Genomic DNA, 24760 nt, shown 5'->3' on the forward strand with positions numbered 1-24760 from the left:
GGGTTTGTTCTACGTCGACAATGGTGGAAACTCAGTGTCGTACTTATCATCCACTTTTTTATTACAGCTATGACGTTTTGAAATGTAAACAAAATTGTGCATTGGTTTTCGTTTCTCAAACTTAACACCAGTCTTCTCAGAACTATGTTTTTGCACTAATGGTAAACATGCATTCAGTTTATTGACCATAAAATCTGCTGTAATTAAGCTGGAATGAAACTTTTTTGCAAAATAACTGAGAGTTTTCTCCTTCTGCTAGTGTAGATAACTTTAAATCTCACACACACGACTTAACCATGGTTTCTGTGACATGACCCATTTCTTTATTTTGCTCCAGTTTGCAAAAAATTTCAGACACACGTAAATGCTAATGCTTGCTTTCTGCTACAGATCACTGTCAAAACCATTCTACATTCAACACAGCTTTCAAATTGTGTATATTACACAACAGCTTGCCATTTTACTTCTAATATTGCATTTCTTCTATTGCAGGAGAGCGATATAAACATATAATCTTTTCCTTTCATTATTGCTGTTTGTTGAACATAATAACACCCAGTACATTACAGCTACCATTGCAGTTCTCCTATTGCACTGCAGTGCCATGTGACTGCTAATATTGCATTTCTCAACCAGCAGTACCCTTTCTTTTTTCCATTATCATTTTGGTCGTGGGCTGTATGACAGGGGACTTTCTAGTTAGGCCTATAGAATTTACGGTTATTGAGTAACTTTACAATAAGTAATAATGTTGTAAATGAGAATTTTAATTTTTGAGTTTATTTTGAACACCACTGTATATAACATTAATGGTAAATCGCTAATTAAACACTCTAAATGTTTTAAATTAATTATTATTGTATAAATAAAATGGGGCAGAAAACTCCCAAAATTTAATACATAGCTCAATGTGGGTAATATGCCAAAATATGTATGCATTAAGAAGGCAGGAACTATGATGAGTAACTGACTATCACCAACAGAGAATGATTTTGGCTCAAATGTAAATGCTATAGAAGTTTTGATCACTTGATTTCCTTATTCGCTCATTTAGCTACTGTAGCCTTCAATTTGGTCATGCATGCCAAAGTTCAAGGGCTAGTCTATGGCTAATAGGCCTATCCCTGCCAGGATACAATGATTGTTATCCAAGGCCTATATTTAGCTAGGCCATAGTACTTTCTAGATAGTGATCGAAGACATTTTTATATTAATTCATAAATAATCGTTCACAATTATGGTTTAACTGTTGACATACATCTAACAGGTACTACAAAAGGCTACTGATAAACTAAAGGGAACAATCAATATCGGTTGTAATACCATTCCTCTCTTTATAGTGTTCACCAAGTTCTATAGATATTGATATGCGCAGTGTATGTTAGTTGATTCATAAATAATGAAATTATGTGCAACTTCCCGTCACGAGCGATGACACACAAAGTGGCACAACCAGCTTTGAGCGACTTATCAACAGCTTGCGAAAGTATAAAACTTGCCACATAGTTGCGCCATCACTAAAGATAGGCGTCAACATTAAATAGACGTTCGCATGCACAAATCATTTAGTCAAATAGGTGCAATTTGATATGCCTACGCACGCAACTTACCAGTTGTACATCAAAATGAAGCCTATCATTGGGCTAAATATTTCTCCAAATTATAAGAGTATATAAAGCAGTCTTGGATTGTAGTAGGCATTCACGCTCCAAGTATGAGCATCAAACCTTTGATTACTATGAACTGTGTGTTTGAAGATAGATGTGGATACAAGAGAAAGTACACAATAGACTATTCACTTGTAGTTAGATACAGACCAATAGTGAGCTAGCTCAAACCAGCTCCAGTTTAAATTTAGACTGTAGGGCACAGATAGGCTGAATCAGAAATGAGGGCTCACCCATGATCAGGCAGGGTGACACCTCAATAATTCCATTTCAGCATTTTTCATCTACATATTAAATATATAATACAAATGGCTTTTATTTAGGAGAATATATAACAATATAGCCTTTGGAAAGTAGGAAACTTCTGTGAAAATTTTGAAGACAATTTGTAACTTCTACCAAAAGAATATGGAACAATAGAATATAAACAAAATGATTTATGGTGTATTAACTTAAAACAACATGAGCACAACTCAGACTGAAAACCATGCAGAAATGATGAGGTCCGCAAACTCTAAGTATTAGTTTTAATCGTCAGTCTACGGTTAACCACTTGTATATCCACAGTTGGTGCACTGTCGCTCTCTCATCGCCAGACAGCAGAGGATTCCAATCGGGAAAAAGAATATGGCCAAAAATATTGCGCAGCAGCCATAGTGGTCAGTGAAGACACCCATCTGCAAATGTTAAGTAATAAAAGTTGAATTATTTGAAGGAGTGTTTAAGAAACACAGAGTTCTCATAACCTACCAGGCATAACTAGAATGATAACATGTAACTATGCCATCTGGCAATTAACTCATCTGGCGAGAAATACAGTTAAAACTCCATGCACAAGAATAATCAAATCCAATATTTGTGCGACGCGTCAAAATCATCATTTGTTAAAGCAAATATTCTTATATGCGTACATTGTTCGATTCATTCAAACATCAAAAACAATTGTATAATACTGCAAGTGACTATATACAACATTAAAAACAATTGTATAATACTGCAAGTGACTATATACAACATTAAAAACAATTGTATAATACTGCAAGTGACTATATACAACATTAAAACAAAAACATGTGAAAACTCAATTAATAAAGCAATACTCAGTAAATAGAGGATTTTACTGTGGCTTTACTACAGAGACACGAGAATGGAAAAGGCTTTTCAAAGCTCAGGTCCAGTAGTAGGGTGAGTGACAGAAATACTCAATATAACTTACACTGTAGAAAGTTTAACTTTATTTATATATTTTACAAATACTTTTACAACTTATTTTTAAATTTTACCAGTTTTTTATGTTTACTTATAAAACTTCAATGTTTGGATACACTTTAAATGTACATCGTAGTATGTTGAAAAGGGATCTGTATATTGAAGACAAATGTTTGTTCAAATGCTTGCATGTCGACAAACTCGTATGTATATGCTTTTATATATAGACGCAATCTCAAATTGAGATTGAACTGTACAAGAAATTCAACACAGTTGATATACCGAAATAATGAAGTATAGCCTGAGATGATATAAACCTAATTTATTCATATCTAGGTCAATGCTCTCAACTCAAAACAACCTCTCAAGATCTTTTAGTTTGCATCACATAAAATCGAGTTCACGCAGACTTACCCGACAGTTTGGGCATCCCCCAGTCTGAACAACAGTCACTGCTGGAGCGGCTGTTGTAACTTGAACTGCGGGCTGTGCGTATGGCTGTCCTTGTGGGTAAGCACCCCCCTGTGGGTAAGCACCCGCGGGTGGGTAAGCACCCGGAGGTGGGTAGGCCCCAGCGGGCGGAGGCCCTTGAGGTGGATAGCCTGTTAGTCAACAAAAATGTGATAATTGCTAGGCAACAGTTATCCGACAGTTTGACAAGTATGACAGGAACGCTGAACTAATTCAACCAATGGTAACTATGATGCATATACGTAAAGCACATTCTCAGATATTGCGAAATGCTGCAAATCATTAGATACGCATCATTCGCCCCCTTACTTACACGGATGTCACTGGATCGGGCTACGGAAAAATTAGATATCCCCTATAGTCCTGCCATGGCTCATCGATTATTCAAAGCACAACACCTGAAGGATAGGATTAACTAATTTGGCTATGGTAGCCAACATCTCTGGGATTTTTGCACTTTAATAATATCAATTTACATTAACATTAAAGTTAAGTTTGAAGAAAACTTGATGGCCCTAAGCCTGTAACTTACAGACATATAACAACTTGATGGCCCTAAGCCTGTAACTTACACACATATAGCAACTTGATGGCCGTAAGCCTGTAACTTACACGCATATAACAACTTGATGGCCCTAAGCTTGTAACTTACAGACATATAACAACTTGATGGCCGTAAGCCTGTAACTTACACACATATAACAACTTGATGGCCGTAAGCCTGTAACTTACACACATATAACAACTTGATGGTCGTAAGCCTGTAACTTACACACATATAACAACTTGATGGCCGTAAGCCTGTAACTTACACACATATAACAACTTGATGGCCGTAAGCCTGTAACTTACACACATATAACAACTTGATGGCCGTAAGCCTGTAACTTACACACATATAACAACTTGATGGCCGTAAGCCTGTAACTTACACACATATAACAACTTGATGGCCGTAAGCCTGTAACTTACACACATATAATGAAGGTATTCAAGAGAAAACTAGAGAAAACATTAGCTGTATTAACTGCTGCGTGTTTTACAGCAGTTAATACAGCTGCAGTGTGGCCAATGTGTCTGTCATTCACTGCTTTTCCATTCATCGCGTTTACCCTTTGATGAATGGATTATAAAAGAATCATTCAAATCATAAAATTCAAAGATTTCAATTACAATCAGCCATATGTTTGAATTTAAACATACTTTCTCTAATCACTTAGGTGAACAATTGTATCAGCTGAATACAATCAACTTAACACTATTACAAGTTAAAACGTATTCAACTGAATACTAATTATTTCATACGACCAATCCTACAGCCAAGTTGAAAATTCCCTGACGCATTGATCATCTTTGGGACTGTGTAGAAGCAATCTGTGATACATCTGCGAAACAACCACTTACCCAGAGAATATTGTTAATGAATGGAAAAGTAGTGAATGACAGACAAATTGGCCATTCAAGGCAAGCGTTCAGAAAAGCATATCTGACCAAAACATTCCATGACCTAATAATCAAGAACACCTGAGCTATGAACAGCAGGTTGGGGTTCAAGTCCCAAAAAGGCCACCAGTGGTGACAGGAATGGCATCCAACCTTAAATCACGATCTGCAATTGGGCATGTCTCTGGTCATCGAGGTTTCCTTGCCACTGAGCTCACACATGTCCATCCAAGATCATAAAAGAAAACGTTTCCGCAATAATGCTCTTGAAAACACGCACAACCTCTGCTCGCATCAAGTAAAGCATACGTCGCACTTGATCTGTGAAGAATTGTCCACACGTCATCGCATTATCACCAATTGAACACGCGGTCACATTTAACCAAAGAGAATATCATGGTAAAAGAACTCTTTTTAGCTAGTTTTAATAATATATTGAGTCAATGAAGATCAGCGTGAGCCGATGTCACTTTTAGAGTAGAGCTTAAGATTACCAAACCAGGTCACCCATATAATCAATCAGTTAGCTCAAATAATCAGTTAAACCATGAGAAAGGCCCTTTGACTAAGCGCGTAGCAACGCTTCAAAGAGCTTGTGTTAATTTGACCGAAAGCAAAATTAGTCAGAGCTTCCAGTCAATCAACAGCCCACATTAATAATATAAATGGTAAACAGGTTTTTGAAAAGTGGTATTATAACTTACCTTGCTTCGAAGGATCTGCACCGTATGGAGGAGGGGCAGCCATGGCTTAAAATCTTAGCGATCAACGAACTGAAGTCGACGAGCAGCGAACTCTTCCTTGCGGCGAGCGTGAATGAGCGAGATAAAACGTTATTTTATGTTTAACTATTCAACGGGAGGTACTCCGTACCCATACCAAACTAAAAAGCACTAGTCACGTGATAAATTAAAGTCCATAGCCAAGCGAAGCATCGGCTCGAAGGCGGTGCCTATTATACAGCGTTCCGGTATGTACCTGCCAACGGCCATGTCAAATTTACTGTAACCAATGATATACAGTCCCCCTGTACTGTATATCTGGGGACTGTATACAGACTGGGGACTGTATATCATTGCTGTAACCTAGTTCACGACATACTGCGGCCGAATAAAAAACGGTAATCGTAAGCCAATCAGTCACTGGCTTATCACCGTTATAAGTAGAAAGGGAGCATTTATTCAAGTTTCCTCTAAGGTGAACTTGTATGGTGCCAAATAAATAACACACTGATGGTCTTAGTTGCAGCGTGTGACATGTTCTAAAGTGCTCCCCTTTTGCATTGGGTTTAAACGCTCAATGATGAAAAGTCAGAGCAGAACTGAACACTCACTATGGCTGGTTTAATGTAGTACCTTGGTCATTCGCCTATTATTCTGGAAGAAAAGCATTGGTAAATAGTTCTTAGCAAGTTACATTCAGTATATGGTTAAAGTTGCTTGCTTTTAGCTGAAGGAAATATGTAATACATTCCTGTTAAAAAAGAGCAAGTTCACTAACCCAATTAGAAGCTAGATAGTGGAATGCTAACGTGGCATGCATGTAACGCGCTTACTTGTCAGGTACTTATCACTCAACCAAGAGTGGCGTATGTCAACTACCTGCAATTGAGCTAGTTCCTAAGAAATCCTGGTGCTGCAGGCATTATTAGAATATTCTAATACTTGTACGAGAGTTGTTTCCTCCTAACATGGGTAATGCTAAACCCCAGCTACTAGTGTATAAACTGGTAAATGTCATGTGGGCATTTGTCTACTCTGACATTTGTTATTATCATGACAACCTTAGTTGTTCCAAATGCTATAATAAACTGTCCAATGAGGTTCAAACAGACCTTAAGTAGGTGGTTCGTAGCCTGGGTGCCATCGAACCACAGGGGTATTCGGTGGGTCAGTCTCAGGGGTTTGGTATAGGTCTCTCAAAAGCAACAGCAGAGGTCATGCGAATTTGCAAGGTCATGTCTTTATAAAAAGATATGTGTTTATTTGTGTGTTCAGGCATTCTATTGGTTTTGTTCATTGAACACAGTAATGTTCATTTTATACACTAGGAAAAGATACAACTAGGTATGTCTCGAATGTGGAAATATAATATATTTAATTTTCAATAAATGAGTCAGTGAAGGTGCATTTGAAACTGACTGGGGTTCAGTGTGTCCATCAAGGTTAACTCTAGAATAAAGAGTAAATCCTCTCATGAATACTGCAGAGACAATACAAGTAGTAGGATCTAATCTTATAGTTTCTAGATTTAAACCCTTAAGAGTTAAATCTAACTAGAAATTCCCCTGTTATACAGCCCACGACTAAAGTGATAATGGAAAAAAGAAAGGGTACTGCTGGTTGAGAAATGCAATATTAGCAGTCAAATAGCACTGCAGTGCAATAGGAGAACTGAAATGGTAGCTGCAATGGAAGCTGTAATGTATTGGGTGTTATTATGTACAGCAAACAGCCATAATGAAAGGAGAAGATTATACAGTCAAACATTGATAACTCAAAATTCACGGGACCAAGTGAAAGTGTTCGAGTTATTAGAACATTCAAGTTATCAGAGCACTGTCATAAGTCCATTTATTTATTAGTAGATACATGTACGTATACAAATTGTAATACTGTATAAATCAAAAGGATGAATGGCTTGTTTCAAATTTAATGCTTCAAAAGTAAAGTTTAAAATTTTTTTATCAGAAAGTATAGAGATTTTCCTATTACTTGAGACTTGTTTGTTGTTTTATGTGATGTGACTGCCAGGACGCTTTCAGATTAAAATTGGCAAAACTTGTTCGCTGTTGAAATGCTCAGAAGAAAATACATCTTTTTCTTTTGAGTGTTTTAACCAAGATCAATTTTGCCGATTTTTCTTGAAGTTTATGCGAAGATTACCTCGCTTTTCCTTGCCTTCGAAGGACCATTCTAAAGGTTTGGTGAAATTCAAATTTCACCAAACCTTTAGAAAATTCGTTGACAAAAATATTTTGCTGATGATGGTAATAACGAAGCCTACGAACTAAAAGTTGAGGTTTACCTCTATGGCTTGGAATAAAGTGATATTCTAAATTGATAACAACCGTCTCGGTAGCCGTTGGGCAAAAAACTGTTCGAGTTAACGAAGTTGAGGTCGAGTTATCTAAAGCAATTTATCGTGGGAACGGACCAAACCAAACCGTTCGAGTTAACCATATGTTCGAGCTATCCGAGGGCGAGTTATCCATGTTTGACTGTATGTTTATATCTCTCCCCTGCAAAAGGAGAAATGCAATATTAGAAGTAAAATGGCAAGCTGCTGTGTAATATACACAGTTTGAAAGCTGGTTGTGTTGAATGTAGAATGGTTTTGACAGCGATCTGTAACAGAAAGCAAGCATTAGCATGTGTGTCTGGAAGTTTTCTGCAAACTGGAGCAAAATAAAGAAATGTTCTTGTCATAAAGGGGCATTGTAGTTTGGCCCGAGCTTGTAAATAAGATGTCAAGTAATTTGGCTAATGTTCTAGATAATTTAATGGAACATTCGGGAATTGGACAAAAAAACATAGGCTGATAAACTGTGTACCACATTTTCGTACCTGTAAATCGGTCTACGGTCTATGCCTCAAACGGTCTACGTTTATTGCAGAAACCTTCAGCATTTGGACAATGCCATAGACTGGTGAAATGTGCACGCTTTTCTCGTGAAATGCGCACGGCTTTATGGTTCTACTATTTGTCGCACGGCTTTATGGGCGTTTTGTTGGCCAGTCTTAATTTTAATTAAAAAGGCTTGTCAGGTTATAATGGCGATTTTAGGTCAAATTAATCTTTCTAGTTATGTATACTCCGATCAGATGAGTAAGTTTTAGAATATTGTCGACACTTTTCAAAGACTTGGTAACATATTTAAATAGGTTTATATGTGTTTTGTATCATTATTATACTTAAACGACTCCACACAAAAATGATTAAATTTTTTGATGGGATTTCGGTACAAGGGTTTGGTTATGGCCATTGATGAATAATTTTCGGGAGTTGTGTACACATATGTATTTATCATAAAGCTCCCGAACACTCGCTTTGCTCGTGTTTGGTCATGGGAAAATTATAAGAGAGGCTCTACATTAGCTAGTACTTTGTACTTGCTGTAATTATCTTACAAGCAGTTATAAGCACCGACATTGATACATTGATATAGTGTAATTCATGATATAACATTGATTTATGCTCAAATACTAATAAGCAAAAAGGTTAATAAAATTACAGATGAAGCAGATGCATAATTCATAGCAATAGGCAATACACAAACCATAGAATGGTTTGCTATAAGTTACTGACTAACAGTGCGAGCAACATAACAATCATTATCATCCTGACAGGAGCCGATCTTTATTAGCTCAAAACTTTTTGAAAGTTTCACATCGCTTTCACCGTTGTTAAAAATACTTACATAGCCAATTGTAACGGCATGAAAGAAAATGCTTAAAAATGTACATTTAGGAAAAATTGTGCTGCGAGGTGTTATAGTAACAAAAATATATTTGAAACATACTACATAACAGCAAACCCTTAACACTTCTGTTACTGTAGATGGTCATGGACATTTATTGATAAGAAACTGGACTTCATTGTACGGTTATATATTCAAACAATTAAAAATAATTTGCTGAATGAAAATATGTGAAAGTCTCGGTTCCAGCAGCATAAGTATTGAAAATTGACTAGCATAAATTTGCTGACCGCTTGTGCAAAATAATAAATTGCAAACTAGCACCTATAAGACTTCATTTGGTACGAACTACACAACGTAAGCCGTGGGAATAATATCTACTCTACCGATTTAAGTGTTATAATCACATATGAAAGATTTCAAGAGCCACAATAACTTTTTTAAGCCTAAAAGAGCTAAGCGAATGACACACTACTACTTGTATTCGGTGTACTGAAGTGGTTGAACGTAGCGAGATAACTCCGTGTGCACCCGTGGCCATATTTCATTAGAAAAGCGACCTGGAAAGTTGATGAGGAGTTCACGTTTAGAGAAATAGTCAAGGACAGGCTCTGTCTTCTTCTTGTAATTGTCTAGTCTGGCAGCGACCGTTTCTGCTTTGTCATCATGCCTCTACAAGCACCATATGGCAGTGGAATTATAGAGTCATTCACATAAAATTTTAAAGAATTTTATCAGAAAGTATAGAAATTTTTCTATTATTTGAGATTTGTTTGTAATTTTAGGTGATTGACTGACAGCATGCTTCAAGATAAAAATTGACAAAACTTGATCGCAGTTTAAACGCTGAGAAAAAAGATTTCTCCAAATATGAGGTCAATACGAGGTCAATAGCCACAGTTCCTGTTTGTCCTTTTCGCGATGACATCAGCTATGGCATTCAAGTTGCAGTGCTACGCAACTCTATTGACATATATTTCATTTTGTATTTGCTCATGATTGGTGGAATAAAACTTCAAATATAGCCTGAGATACATTGCCATAGATGTTCAAGTGATTTGAAGACGGGTTGGTTACAAATTGTCCCATTGTTTTTCTATAAATGCAGTGTAACCATTTGAGCACCCCGATGCTCATGAGACCATATATTGATCTCTTATAAACAATATGAACAATTATTAACCTCATTTTTGGAGAAGTTTGGGCACATTTTTTTCTTCTGAGCGTTTTAACTGAATCTAGTTATGTCCATTTAAATCTAGAAACCTCCTGGCAGTCAGATTACCTAAAAGTTTAAAACAACAAACGAAACCTCAAATCATAGAACAATTTCTATACTTAAGGGTAAGATATTTTAAAATTTGGTATGACCCTTTAAGGCTGTCCATCAGTGGCAGCAAACTGAGTAACTTAGACCACAGTCTGTAATAAATCCATTGTCTATATATAATTTATAGCTAAGTGAACTGTGTCATAGCGATAGGTGACATGAATTGGTACGGCCAACGCTGTTATTGTTACACATCCATACAGACAAACTAACACTGTGAGTGCAAAATATGTAACACTAATGAGCTATAAACACATTCCATTGAGTTCAGGAGATTGTTATTAGGCATTGACAAAGACTGTTTCCTTTTTTTAGCTGGCTAGCTCACAATCAACAGCATACATTTCACAGCTTTTCTTTATAATCAATTTTCCCTCAAATACATCTATAATAGAGGTAAGAAAACTCCTTGCAATGCATGACTACATGTAATGCTGGAAAGTCATACAAGATAGAGGTACCTACACACCAGGTTGGACCATTCCTGCACAAATACTAATCTACATTGTAGTTGTGTTACACCCTCCAAAGACTAGTTGACGACTCGTATGAAAAGCTCTGATCAAGACAAGCAATAAACCTTAAAAATTGCATGTTTGACTGTTTTGAAAAAACTGATTGTGTCGATATGAAACGCAGTTTTGTGTTTCATGAATCTAAAAGTCTAATAAAACTATTTGTATGTCACACTGGGGAAATAAAGGCAAGTTTGGTTTGATAAAAGCCAGAATAATTAGATAGCTTCGTGCCTGTGCGTATCCTCAAGTACAGGCAGGTAGTTAGGTGAAAACATACATCTATATAGAAACTCATCCCGCGTTGTGATGCGCTATCTCATTGAGATACGCAGTTCATTTAATGTAAGATTGTGAGCCACGTGTCTCTTCCCATGACGATATTTGCTATGCTACGTTAAACAGATTAGACTATAAATATTAAATATAACAAAACATTCTATACAATTACAAGGAAACAATGTGAAACAAAATAAAAACTAAAAGATTCCACATAGCGACCACCAGTTGTCACTTGCTATCACCAAAAATCACTTAAAGGTCTGTTGGCACCAGCGATAACTTGGGAGCAGTATCTGGTGCAAGACGGTTATGTGAAATCTAGGCAGTCTCCTGGTTTAACCTCAAACATGTATTATAAACCACTAGTAGGGGTAGAAACTTAGATAAAATAGCAGTAACACAGGCTACAGGCTAGTCAGCTAAGCATCACATAGAATACGCTCGCTCCCTAATTCCTGACTCTCATTTTCTAAGTTGCTTAATGTTTGTTGTGATTCATGCAAAGCAGGTGTGTGTGGTCTCAGGATTAACTTTTGCAGATATCCATCTGCTTGGAGTGAAATAAACGCAATTGCAGCAACTTTTTAGTGATATAACAAACTTAAATATTCTTCCTTGTGTTATCGTAAAATATCAAAAAATGATTTTCTCATATAAAGGCATGCATTCCTAAACCTATAATTTCATGCGCTTCATCTGCTCTTTACAGAATACTCTTTCTCTATAATGCGCAGCTTCAAAAACAACAGAAATCTATTATGGGCACTTTTAAGTCCTCACACCTAAGCAAATGGAATGTACCAATGACACTTGGATTCTAATTGCATACCCTTCCTCCTTGCAGAATAACTAGGGCAGCTTTTATCATAGTTGGTGAACACGAGGCTCCAAGGTAACTGACTCAAGTAGGCTTTGATGTCGATAGATTGCGGGTGAGTTTTGGGGCATCATCAAAAACTGTAGGCTGAGATCTTAAGGAATACCTAATGTTTGTAAGTTTGATAACTGAATACTTGTTGTATTACAAATACATTCAGTGAGCGCTAAAAAGCTTTTTATTGGATCCTCTGCAGGTCATCCTCCGATTGATAAATGGCTACTGTCAATAACAAATTGATGAAAGCCACATGCTGAAAATAGCTCAGAGTAAAATCAGTAAATGAATACGTGTGAACGAATGAATCACATGCCTTCATTTGTTGATGGGTACTTTTAGATATTTGTCATGTCTACCCCTTTGAAGCTCCCATACAGAATCTAAAAGCACCCTCACTGACTTGCACAATATATGGAGATAGTCAAATGGCCCAGGAATGCAAAGGAAAAGGGCACCTTCTAGACACAAAAATCTAAAAACAACCTTGGAGACACGTAGACAAGTCCCTGACCTGTATTAATGGTTCCCCCGTGATGTCATCTTGTCCGGCAACCTTAGGAGGATTGAATACGAGGTTGTATATGCGACCACTTGACTCGTGAATGTACCGATCTGTAGAAAACAGGGACATAAAGGAAGTTAAGTTCATCAAAGCCTCACAACTCGGTCTATTTCTTAACGCGAGTGCGGGCGCGAGTGAGACGCGTTATGAGCAGCTGCAAAGGTGCACACCCGAGGTAAGGAGGAAGGATCAGTTTAAAAACAAGTGGAGATAACTATAAGTTCACAATAATTTGCACAAGAGTATTCCGGCTCATCATTTTTGGCATGAAATAATCAGGATTGTGAGGTGTCTGGCCGCTACTAGGGGAAGCACAGAGTTCAAGGACTGTTTTATCACATCATCAAAGTAGGCCAGGCTTGTTTGTATAAGATATGGATCGACGATAAAATAATTTCATGGTCGTCAAGTTGTTTCAATATCTATTGCGCAAGTAGAGTGACTGATAAGATTGTGCCTACAGGCTTGTTACAGCTTTAGAGGCTAGAGCTGATGTTGATCGACTCCCTCTAATGGTGATACAAGGGGACATGTGAATTGCTGCAACACACTAGCAATGCAGATTAGTCCAAACAACTAACTAGTGTATCATACAAATTGAGCAAACGGTGTGCTCAACAGGTAATGAAGCCTCTGCCAATCTAAATTTACACAAAGCTATATTACCTAGGAACATTATACATCAAATATGGTACAATCTGTTTTTGTCTACAGTGCTGAGTGAAAAGTCGGAGAGAATGGCACTCACTTGCCTGCCAAGGTTTTTATTTGGATTAATTTTACTGAAAAAATAATTACACCATCTTAAAAATAACGGTCTAATAGCACTCGACTTTTACAATTAATTTTCAAATCAAAATATGCATTTTTATTGATGGCCAATAATAACTCAAAATAGAGTTGGCAAAGGTACACGCAAAGCCTTCCTTAAAAATCAATGAGCAACTAGAGCAAAACAGAGACTTTTTTGTCGAATTCAGATGCAAAGATCACTTTGAAATTACCTTTAACCCTATTAATGATCTCATCAAATGGGACGTCCAAGTTGATAACGACATCGAGCTGAATGGTGTTGAGCAGGCCTTCGCATTGCGGAATCGTACGAGGAAATCCGTCCAAGAGCCATTTAGCGCTCCTCAGTTGCTCTCCTACATTACGCAGGCAAATAACTCATGAGTCTCTTCAAAACATTACTAGATATTATGCTAATATCATGCAATGAATTAAAGATGGCACATGTCCAGCACATGGAAAAACAATTGTACGGAGAGGTCACAAACAGATAGAAGCAATCAAGTATTTCATAAGGCTTAACAACTAAGTTCCAATGACATACACATATATGTGCTGCTTCCATAAACCTCGTTTTTGAAAAGCCTAAAGCATAAGACAGCCATTGTCGAAATGGCTGACTGCAAGAGAGAGACCCAGTACTGCCAAAAAGAGACATGTTTGTCAGGAAGTTCATAGCTTGAGAATTGTAATAGTATGTGGCAAAACATGATTTATGGTTATAATGACATTTTAAAAGCGTCAAATCAAATTCTGATAAAACTCAATTAAAACAAAGCAAAAGTATTTGCAACTACATTTTGGAGTTGTCTTTTATCAAGGCTGAATAATTCAAGAAAGCATAACTCTTCAATGAGCGTTGATTATACATGCATTTGCCTATCTGCTTATTTGCCTCTGAATTATCTAAATAGCATTTTCATACTATCATCTACTACTTTGAGCTGTCCTTAAATTACAAATATTTTTCATGTGAGCACAATAAAAAAGCTTAGCCTTTCCCGTTAGGTAACAAAGAGAAATAATTTTGTATAATTTGATACTGATAAATTTTAGCTAGAGATTGGTAAACCAGTGATTTAATTAGGCTAACCACCCAAACAAGTCAAATTGTAAAATAATGATATTTCACAATTGTTGCTTTAAATGTTACAAACTAATTGTGAGCGTTCATGAGCTTGGCGCTGCCTGCTCCAGGGTTCAACCTTACTGACTTACTATCCTACTGAAAGTAAACAGCCCCCTCAACCAACCTTGCAGCTCATTCAGAATTAGCTTCAGCATAACATCATCGGGCACAAGATCTCCTCGAGTGATGTACTTGTCAGCCAGCATTCCTACATCTGTTTTGCTCATTACCTGACTCCTCAATAAATCACCACTCGCCAAATGCTTCAGCCCAAAGTCTTTAACTATTCTCTCTGCTATCGTGCCCTTCCCTGAGCCCGGGGGTCCCATAATAACAGCCTTTAGGAGTGTTCTAGCAGCAGCCATCTGCTATGACATATACGGATCAACATTTTTTATCCCCGCCATGGCAAGAATTCATGGCAAAATAAGTTACTGCTGTCATATGACAGGCTGTTCCATTCCTCTTTCGGCAAATATAATTGATATGCAAGAGGAGTAAGTTATCACAGAATGTACTATGCTGGCAGTAAGTTATTTTGTTTATTTCTAGGCTAATGTACCGACGAATTCATTAGTTTTACACACACTACTACATGTACATTCTTCAGTGAATAATAATTACTATACATACACTATTCTACATGTTGTTCGTAACTGGGCTACTATATGTATTAAGCATACGTAACTAAATACTTTGTTTCTAAATAGTAACATTTTAAGTTTGTAATAAGATCATAAACAACATATAAGAACACCAAAACAGCACACTATTAGTCATAATGGCATAAAAACAATTGAAAGGAAATACCATTACACATTTCTCATACAGTAATTTTGTTTTAAATGCAATATAAGTGTTTGAATGCAGACACTCACAATGGATGTATACTTTAACTATATTCCAGTCCATGGCATTCGACTGGTGCATCAGTGTATTTCATTGTTCTTATAGTAAAAAATCGTTCTTCATTAAAAAAATGGTGCATATTTGTTATGATTTGACGTAATCATATGTCATAAAATATAATTATTTAATTTTAAAGGACTGTACACAAATAGGCGAGCTTGAGAGAATTTCAATACCTTTGGGATAGTAATTATCATTTCTAGGTATTATGAAACCAACTTTGAAACAATTTGCAACAATAAGAGAAATTTATTAAAGCCTAAATAAAACATATACTAAACATTTCACGCTTGGGTGTTGTCAAGTCATTAAAGGCAGGTTGGGTTGTATATTGGCAATATATTCTCAATAGATTCTGCCGTTGAAATTTATGTTTGTTAACACCTGTCTTATTCATAGTAAATGATACAAGTACATTAGGTAGTGAGTGAAACACAGTTTTAGGAAGTAATAAAGATATGCATATAAAGCAGTAATTGAGACACAAGCATTAGGTGCAAAAAACAAACTATATCTATCAGTTATTTTTAAATACACCGGTAGCGTAATTCCGTTTTAAAAGTGCCATAACTGAACATTTTTAGCATAGCCTTTCATACTTTTTTGTGTGACCCTTATGAGGTTTTGGCAATTTGAGTTTTTGCTCACAGTTACAATTATTTTATTAATATTAAAATCGTATTAGTAAAAGAGCATAAATGGCATACTATCTTTTACATCTAGTTATCAATTTTGCTGACTATCTGTTCAACCAACATTGTTACTTGCAATGTTCTTACATCTTTATCATTATACTCTATGCTTATCCAGCAAATACTTTTCATCTGAAGCTCTGTAATAGAAGAATAAGCTAATCCTTAAAAGCTAGATGCTTTCAATTTTGGCTATCACAAGCTAATAAAGGCTAATAAGTCTAAGAATGTTGTTGTAATATTAGCTGTCCTGCTGCAATACTGGTAAGTGTACACATCAAATATTACAGGGAAACAGTAAAAAATTTATATAAGTTAGTATATTAAGTATAATCATAGATAGTTTTGTGGACAAAAGAGGAATGTGCTTAGTTAAGAATATAGTCATGGTAGTTTGCATGATATATATATATGTGCAAAATTAAATAGGAACCCATGCATAATTTGGTACTTGTGAAAAACCTTGTGCACAAATGTTCACATGGTAGAAAAACTGCTGAGTGTGTAGAGTATTTTATTGTTTTTCTCACTCTCATTTGATGTTGCCGCTTAGATCTCGGCAAAACTAGATGGCTATAACAAAAGCATTGCTATATTTTAAGCATAACCTAGAAACGGCATCAAAGACCTAATATATACATACAAATAATTATTCGAATGCAGGTTTGTTCCGTCTGCAGATATCAATAATGGCTTGCTTGAACCATCATTTCAAACTTGGTTATATAATTGATGACGATTATAAAAAAAATCAAAAGCATGACTTGATATTAAAATAATACAAGTAGAAAAAAACAAATTTCTCTAATATTAAATAATTAACGTTAAATTTAAATGACGCATTAACAAAATAATCGTTCAGCCTGGTTCATCCTTCAGCTCGTTAAATAATCGTTTACACTCTGGGTTCGGCTTCTTGCAACACATCACAAAGCGACTTAATGGGATGGCTGAGTTGAGCGTTGCTGCGTTCATTGTACCGATCTATCCATAAAATTAATTGCTTACTAGTTTAAGAGAAAACAACTTGAAGACTAAACGCGTTTAGGGTACATGTGATATACAGTACAGGCAGTACATAACTATTAAAGCTTTCAAAACCCGATTTTCTACTTGTTTCATGGAGTCATTTTTTAGCACTAATACGTTAAAACTATCAAAACTAGCTTAAAAGTTTTTGCGTACATCTAACATTGATATTATAACGCTTACCTAATTGCACAGATAGTAGCGCAGAAGTTGCTTACCATGTTTAGACAACTCCATCAATGACTGTATGTTTTTAGATATGTCCAACTTACTGATATGTGTTCATAATTCAAAATCCAGGGTTGATACTTCCCCAAAAGGCCCATTAGGCTCAGCCCAAAATCACGTTTTAGGGGGGGTTTAAGACCATGGGGCACTGTCAGTGAATTTGCTACTTTAGGGGGGTTTCCACAGCCAAGCCAGTGAAAGGGCCCATGTTTCTCATCGCTTTCTTCACACTGTTCAAAGCTGATTTTGAGGTCAAAAACAAGTTAAATTCACTAGCAGAAAATTATTTTTATAGCTTCTGAATCATATTGGATGTTTAGCGGGGCGTGGAACCTGGGCGCCCCCTCGGGAACTCCCGGTGTTTAGGGGGTATATTTCAAATTTACCAACCAGGTGATTGGGGGTACAATATCCAAATCTGAGCCTAGTCAGATGGGTGTTTCTTTCAGAGTATCAACCCCGGGATGCCAAACCCTAGCTGACTGAGTTTTAGAGAGTTAAGGTAAAAAAGTTACAGGGATGTTTGTAGGAAACGCTGGTGCTAAAACAGTCTTTATTTTAGGCCATTCCTAACCTTATCTTGAATCTGTCATTGCTGACTAACTGATATTGATAGCGGGCTAGAATAGATAAAACATTTGGGAGACCAACAGTTCAAAACTCGAAGATTCTCAGTCTATAGGAAAGCATTATATTTAGCTATCAATGGCATTTAATTCTACCTCTCTAGTCATCAAGGCGCTCTTATAGTCAGGTTCGGCGACATCTCATTATGTCATGAATAGTTTCCATATAAAACCGTAAGGTCAGAATTATACATAAAAAGCTGATACGAATGAAAAATATTGAGACACTCATTTTACTACAAATTGTACAAATTGGCAGTTTTGAAGTTAGATTCGTAGTTTTTTTATATCTTAATAACAACCTGCTGCCTAAAAGGGTTTAATGTGATTAAATTGCTGTACGCTGAATATGATTGTATCTGTGCCAACATATTTGTAGTATGACAAGTCTAGTTGATCCCACCCAAAATCCTGTCAACTCTAGAACAATACCGCATTCCATAGAACTGAATCAGTTTATAAGAGTTGATGATATCAAAGCATATTTAGCTAAAGCAGACTTACTTATTACAACGGCTATTTATTCTAAACTTGAGTTGCGTATTTCTACTCTTGCATAGTATTTCATAGAATAGAATAATCAATAATGCTTTGCCAGCTTTCCCTTGGACATGTTTGAGGCAGGTGTTACTACATATTAGTGTTAAGTCAAGTGACATAAGCCTCCAAGTCTATAGAGCCATTACAAAAAACTGTCTGTCCCGATCATGTTGTTCATATAAACAAAGGGAGGAAAGCTTCTGCTACTGGCATCGCATACATTAAAATTATTTGGATCAATTACAACTGTTTATATATTATTTGCCAAGACTAGGACAAGCCAGACGCCGTAGCGCAATAAAATGTGTCACATGATAAACATATTGACATGACCGGATTCAACTTTTCCTCATTCCTTTGTTACTAATTTTAGCTATCAATGTGATCGCTGATCTCAAATGACAGAATATCTACATGAGCTTCCATAGAAATAACAAAGGAAAGTTTGATCTTTAAAGATTTATAGCTATACAAACCATTTTATGGCGTTGACCAAATTAGTTCTGCTACATGCCTAGCGCGACGTTAAACTCAAATCTAGTTTGTGGCTCGCTTAATAGTCTTGTGCAGTTTCATTTTAGAGATTGCTCTACGCCGTTTTGTTGATAAACATCATTCTAGAAAACGCTGATGGCGTGTTAAGAATTTATAATCCTAGAGAGAAACTGTAACCTAACTTACAAAATGAGCAACACCAGATTGCAGGAATGGGTAGTTTTTGTTGCATATTATAAATTGGATTTGTTAAGTCCGGATCAAAACTGACAAAGAACTTTATTTCAAAATACGACCATTCTATACACCTCGCTTCTTATTCCAGGTTCAAACACAGATGAAACAATGACAAGCTATCGTATTTTACGTTTTCAGACCCAACAAAGGTTTTTGCTTCCCTTAAAACTTCAGAAAACTTTGTAGTAGTATTAGTACATAAACAGTTTTTCAAATCAGTTCCTAAGATGAAGAGATGATGATGGCCACAAACAAGCTTTTTGGGATTTGCCCAACTTATACTAATATCTGCCTCATTTAACACATTAGTGTCTACTCTTAATCTATTCACGATCTAAATACCTCTAGTATTCAACTTAGCAGACGTGTTAAGCTGCGTCCTTGTTAGTTTGGCTCTTGAGGCACGATTGGCTGACTTCCTCTGTTAGTTTTTTTAATATTGAAATAAAAGAGTTATTTTTCCCTGCATAGACGACCTCCTCAATACCACTTTAAACGCACTCTTGAAGCGTAGTCTGTGTGGGTAATTTCTCGAAGGTCAAGTACGATATCTGCTTTACATACTGTAAGCAGACAATGTTCTTGTCTTTAAGTGCATTGTTACACAAACACTGTCTCTATGATCTTCGCTGGACATGTTCAAGTCTGGTGGAAGGGGAACCTCAATGACTGGAGTTATGCCTCCTTGTATGGAGCAATGTAAGGTTGGATGCCATTCTTGTCTACACCAAGGGCCTTTTTCTCCAAATTTAATTCCAAACTCCTGTTGGTAGGTCAAGCGAACTAGCCCACCAGGCAACAACTTCTCCTTTAAAATGTTAGTAAATACAAGCAGTGTGCTGAACATAAACTACCTCAAGATACAGTGTGACGAGGCAAACTTAACATTAAGGAATGACATTTGGATAGAGCGTGTTGACTGCAGAAGGGCAAGTTGATTGCTTATCTCTATTGCCTGGCAAACAGTATGAAAGGCTCATAGAGATAGCGCAGCTGTGGCATTTACCAGGGCGCAGCCTATTTTTCTCACCACACACCAACTACGAATGGCTACCGGACATTTTGGCTGCTTAGCTAGCCCTATGCATGACTCGACTAGATAACGCAACGCTCCGCTCCGTAAACTTTAGTCCTCCAGTCACGTACGCACTAAATACCTATTCTGTGATTTATAGACCATTCGCTTGCTCTGCAATAGGAAGAAATCCATGATTATAAATTAAAAACTAAACCAAAAAATCGTGAAAATTAAACACAAAAGGGATGAAGCAATTCAGTTGTACGTGACTAACAGATTTTCCGGCATGCATGCTCATAGAAAATAAACAATTACTATAGAGAAAGCATTAATAATCGACTAAGTATCAGGAAGTAGGACAGAACTAGCAGAAGGATATACAATCCGTTGTAAACAGTGCAGTCAGCGCATGATGCAATCAAGGGTTTGTCTATAATCAATATAAGGCTCTCCCATTAACATCGCCGACGCACATATATAGAGATAAAGATATTTCCTGCACAGTTTTAGATAAGGTGTCTTAGAGACAGGTTGGTACATTCACGTAACCAGGAGCTGAAAAAAATTACAAATATATTTGGAGGTAAGGCGGATACAAGGTTTGTAGATAGAAATAATTAGCAATGAACTGATGAGGAAGATGCAATTAGGTCTTGAGTAGGTGTAGTATGTGTGTAGTTAGGATGTTGTATTGTATACATACATCAAATCCAGGCACTAACCAGGCCTAGTCACATTAACTGTGCATTTGTGATGTTATTCGCTCAGTATAATTTCAATTGATGATGGCTGTATTTACATATAAATATTTGTGAATTATGTTTTCTGTTAAAGAGAGCATTTAACAAAAAAGTTAAATAATTTTGTAAAAAGTTGTAATAATCTGTAATCATTCTAGTAGCGAACATGCAGAATGGTGCGAGGCCAAATAACGCTTTGTAGAAGAAGTTGTCTTATTTGAATCACCATGACTCAAGTTTTTGGCTCATATGTAGATATTTCAAGCGAGCCGTAGTTTTGGCAATTTTTTTAATGAACTTATAAAGCAGGAAGACAATTGCTCCTCGCTGCGATGTGATCAATAACAGGACACGATAATTTAGGGAATTTTCCTATCGTATCTCTTGGTCACCTTTTATCTAACCTGGACGAATTGTTGTAGAACTCTTTCGAGACCAACAAGAATGGCGAGTTTCTTTCGAGCGCAATGGAAAGTTTTTCAGAAGCAACCAGATGCTCTTATTCTTGTGACATTAGTAAGCTGTGCTGCGAGTGGTGGCGTCCTTTTTGGCATACGAACAGCCATGAAGAACCCTGATGTCAGCGTGGCCAGAAATCAGAATCCAGAGCCATGGAACAAAATGAAACAAGACCAGCGATATAAATTGATGAAAATCAATCAAGACCTTGCAGGTCACAAGTTTCCCGCCGAAAGACCAGTTATGGACAATGAAAACTACAAAGGCATATAATTACGGAATGAAGTATTTAACTATCGTTAGTTGTAAATATGGTCAAGATTGAGCATTGTTTTCAAGGTGTAACTAGCTGTTCCGTCTGATATTATACCCCGTAAAGCAGTTTGATTACTATTGTAAAACATGTAGTATTGTTTGGTATTTTTGGCTAAAAGTCGATATTTTTTACTATGGAAGAGAATAGAAGGCTAAAAGATTAAGGAATTTTTTGTTAGAGCTAGGACAGGATGACAGCTGTGAATGTTAAATATTTTTCCTCGACAATGGCTGGCTGTGACTAATTTTATCTTTACGAGCCATAAGTAGCCTGTGCTAGTCCTGTTAACACAGTATACAGGCCTTGATAAGGACACTTTATTGCTTCGCTTCAATACCTACCTAAGCCCGGTGCACCGGTAAGGTGCATCTGCACCGGGCAGAGGTGAAGGGTTAACATGATCTTTGCTTATATCATGTTCAACAGAGAACAGCAACTTATAAGGAAAAGTGGTTAATGTGATTGTCTACAAGTTTTGTATTTTGTATAAAGAGAAGATAATTTCAAAGGTTCATCTGTGATTCATTATTTTTGTGTGAGAATTTATAAAAAGAGCCAAAAATATAACTCCTTGTATAGCTTTAGTTCTTTGACAATGTAAGCTTTGGAGCCATATTGTGGTTTTCATCATGTACAGTGTGTCTACTTCAGTATTTCTTGCCATCAGCACCTACGAATAGTGCTCTCCATTAGCGTCTGCCATCAGCCCCTGCCATCAGCGCCTTTGATCAGCCACTGTCAACTGTTGTCTAGTTTGCAATTAATGCTTGTCATACCTGCTTATATACAGGCTCTCATGAGAGCATCTCGAAATAACCCTTCAGAAACTCTCTACTCCGTAATGTATGCAGTTTCTTCTCCGGCAGCATTGATCTGCTCTAATTAACAACTGTTCAAAGTTGTAGCACTCACAAAGAATGGTGAATATCGCTGTGTGGTCAGCTCTAAAATAGGTGTAAATTTTTCTCATCTTTGCTAGATGAGGTATAAAAAGGATATAGAAATATGGTACAAAAAGGTGTATTTTTCACCTTTTCATACCACATTGTCTGAAAGGGCACTACTCAGGTTCTGTTAGTCATGTTTTGAATATGACTATTTTAGCTTTTATCAAATGAATGAGTTGTTATTTAACATTTTTGCTAGCTAAAAAGAAAAGGTTGTCATCTCTAAAAGTGCCAGCGCTGTTGATGTTGGCTGACGGCAGACATCGGCTCTGGCTATATATAATCATATATCAGAGAGAAAGACTTGAGCTCCCTTGACAATTGAGACGCAATCTAGTTGGAATGCTACTAACGAGAGACTCAAGGCCATCAGGAGGAAGTAAGAGTCAGTATGTTTGCTTTCTCCCTTGCTCGCAATGCACAGCGATTAAAGAAGGAGAATAAGCAGTACTCATATCGTTTCTCCATTATAAACTCTCTATTGTATGGAGGAAAGTTTCTTCCTACTTGTAATAGGGTATTAATGATGAATGCGTAGCCAAAGGCATTCTTCTTTGAACTGAAAACTATCACAACAGAATGTTATAAGAGTGATTGCAAAAGCAGTAAATTAGTTTTGACAAGCTAATAGTGCTGCCAATGATAGAGGCAGCATGATTGCCTAAAAGAGAAGCAGACGAGTTGAAAAAGCAAAAAAGTAAGGGAACATATGCATACATGTTGATAGTAAAGCTGCTATTTTACTATCGACAAAGTCGTATATGTATGTACGTATGTATGCATAATATGGCATTGGCTTTAGTAATCATCAACAGAGTGATGTTTGTCGTTGCATGCCAAAAACATGAGAAGACAGAAATGTTGAGGGTTGCCAATAAAAGTGGAGAGGAGAAGTTCAAGTTGTTCAACAATGTTGAGCTTTTATATTCGAAGGATTGTCAGAGTGGTGGGCCAGTCAGGCTTCATATAAGTTTCTGCAAATCATACAGATAGGTGTCAAAGTCTGCCTTTGTCCATAATGAGCAACGCATGCGAGTATGGATAAAGTCCGGAGTAAGCCTGAGAGCTGGCATCTCATTATCTACCAGTCGCATTTGCCTACACCAGCACACCTGCGTGAAATGCCACCATAACACTATAATGCTATAACACTCGAGAAAGCCCAAGGTATCTGGACATAGCACATCACGCTTGGTAGTCTTTTGTTTTCCCCCACAACTTCTACTCTAATAACGTTGTCCTAATTTTAATAGCCAAATATTTCTGGACTGCAACTTTGGCGTGTCAGCTGTGAAGAGATCACTCTACCGATATCCCCACTTAGATAAACGATGGTACATAATAATAGGCCTATAATTTCAAAACTTTTATATTTGAAGAAAAAGCTAAGCTGTCTTGCAATTTACAATGCTCATATCAAAGTGGTCTAACAAACTGATTCACAAATTATTACGCATTAACAATTGAAAGCAGGTGAAAAATTAAATTAGACCATTATGTAATTCACGTATGGCTGACTCAATATTGTCTAAAAAGTCAATATTTTACTGTATGCCAAACAGACAATAAAATTTAGTCACTGCAATTGTCTGCGGAATTGCCTACACAAGGTCGAATAACTTCAAATATTATCAAAAGACTTACCTGTTCTGGTTACTTACATGTATGCGTGGATAGTAGCATCAATCTTCTTAAAAGGAATGTATTGCACAAAATTAAAACTCAGAAATTATTTGTCATACTATCATTTTTATTATTGTTTGCAAAGTAAAAAATGTTGTTAGACCCTATTTGTTGTTTTCTTGTTACAGTTTCTTTTATCATAAA

General features: G+C 36.6%; 2 protein-coding genes across 2 annotated transcripts; both read right to left on the bottom strand.

Moving 5' to 3' along the window:
* Positions 1 to 1965: 1965 nt before the first annotated feature.
* Positions 1966 to 5652, bottom strand: LOC137393192 (membrane protein BRI3-like). Its single transcript, XM_068079638.1, has 3 exons — positions 5495 to 5652; positions 3291 to 3478; positions 1966 to 2344 (listed from the first exon to the last, which is right to left on the bottom strand). Exons 1-3 carry the CDS (start codon positions 5535 to 5537, stop codon positions 2213 to 2215), a joined length of 363 nt encoding a protein of 120 aa, XP_067935739.1. The 5' UTR covers positions 5538 to 5652; the 3' UTR covers positions 1966 to 2212.
* Positions 5653 to 9347: 3695 nt separating this feature from the next.
* Positions 9348 to 17203, bottom strand: LOC137393362 (GTP:AMP phosphotransferase AK3, mitochondrial-like). Its single transcript, XM_068079877.1, has 5 exons — positions 16942 to 17203; positions 14822 to 15065; positions 13781 to 13924; positions 12726 to 12826; positions 9348 to 9882 (listed from the first exon to the last, which is right to left on the bottom strand). The coding sequence occupies exons 2-5, from the start codon at positions 15060 to 15062 to the stop codon at positions 9685 to 9687; spliced, it is 684 nt and encodes a 227-aa protein (XP_067935978.1). The 5' UTR covers positions 15063 to 15065; positions 16942 to 17203; the 3' UTR covers positions 9348 to 9684.
* Positions 17204 to 24760: the final 7557 nt, after the last annotated feature.

This window comes from Watersipora subatra, chromosome 4, assembly GCF_963576615.1.
Source record: "Watersipora subatra chromosome 4, tzWatSuba1.1, whole genome shotgun sequence".
NCBI lineage: Eukaryota > Metazoa > Bryozoa > Gymnolaemata > Cheilostomatida > Watersiporidae > Watersipora > Watersipora subatra.

What these genes read in the sequence shown, in the direction of transcription:
- LOC137393192 (XM_068079638.1), bottom strand. Translation starts at nt 5,537, where the DNA reads ATGGCTGCCCCTCCTCCATACGGTGCAGATCCTTCGAAGCAAG. An exon ending in TGCAGATCCTTCGAAGCAAG is followed by an intron (nt 3,479 to 5,494) that starts GTAAGTTATAAT and finishes GTTGACTAACAG; the next exon opens with GCTATCCACCTCAAGGGCCT. An exon ending in GGGGATGCCCAAACTGTCGG is followed by an intron (nt 2,345 to 3,290) that starts GTAAGTCTGCGT and finishes TAACATTTGCAG; the next exon opens with ATGGGTGTCTTCACTGACCA.
- LOC137393362 (XM_068079877.1), bottom strand. Translation starts at nt 15,062, where the DNA reads ATGGCTGCTGCTAGAACACTCCTAAAGGCTGTTATTATGGGACCCCCG. An exon ending in AATTCTGAATGAGCTGCAAG is followed by an intron (nt 13,925 to 14,821) that starts GTTGGTTGAGGG and finishes TGCGTAATGTAG; the next exon opens with GAGAGCAACTGAGGAGCGCT. An exon ending in CGGGGGAACCATTAATACAG is followed by an intron (nt 9,883 to 12,725) that starts GTCAGGGACTTG and finishes TGGTGCTTGTAG; the next exon opens with AGGCATGATGACAAAGCAGA.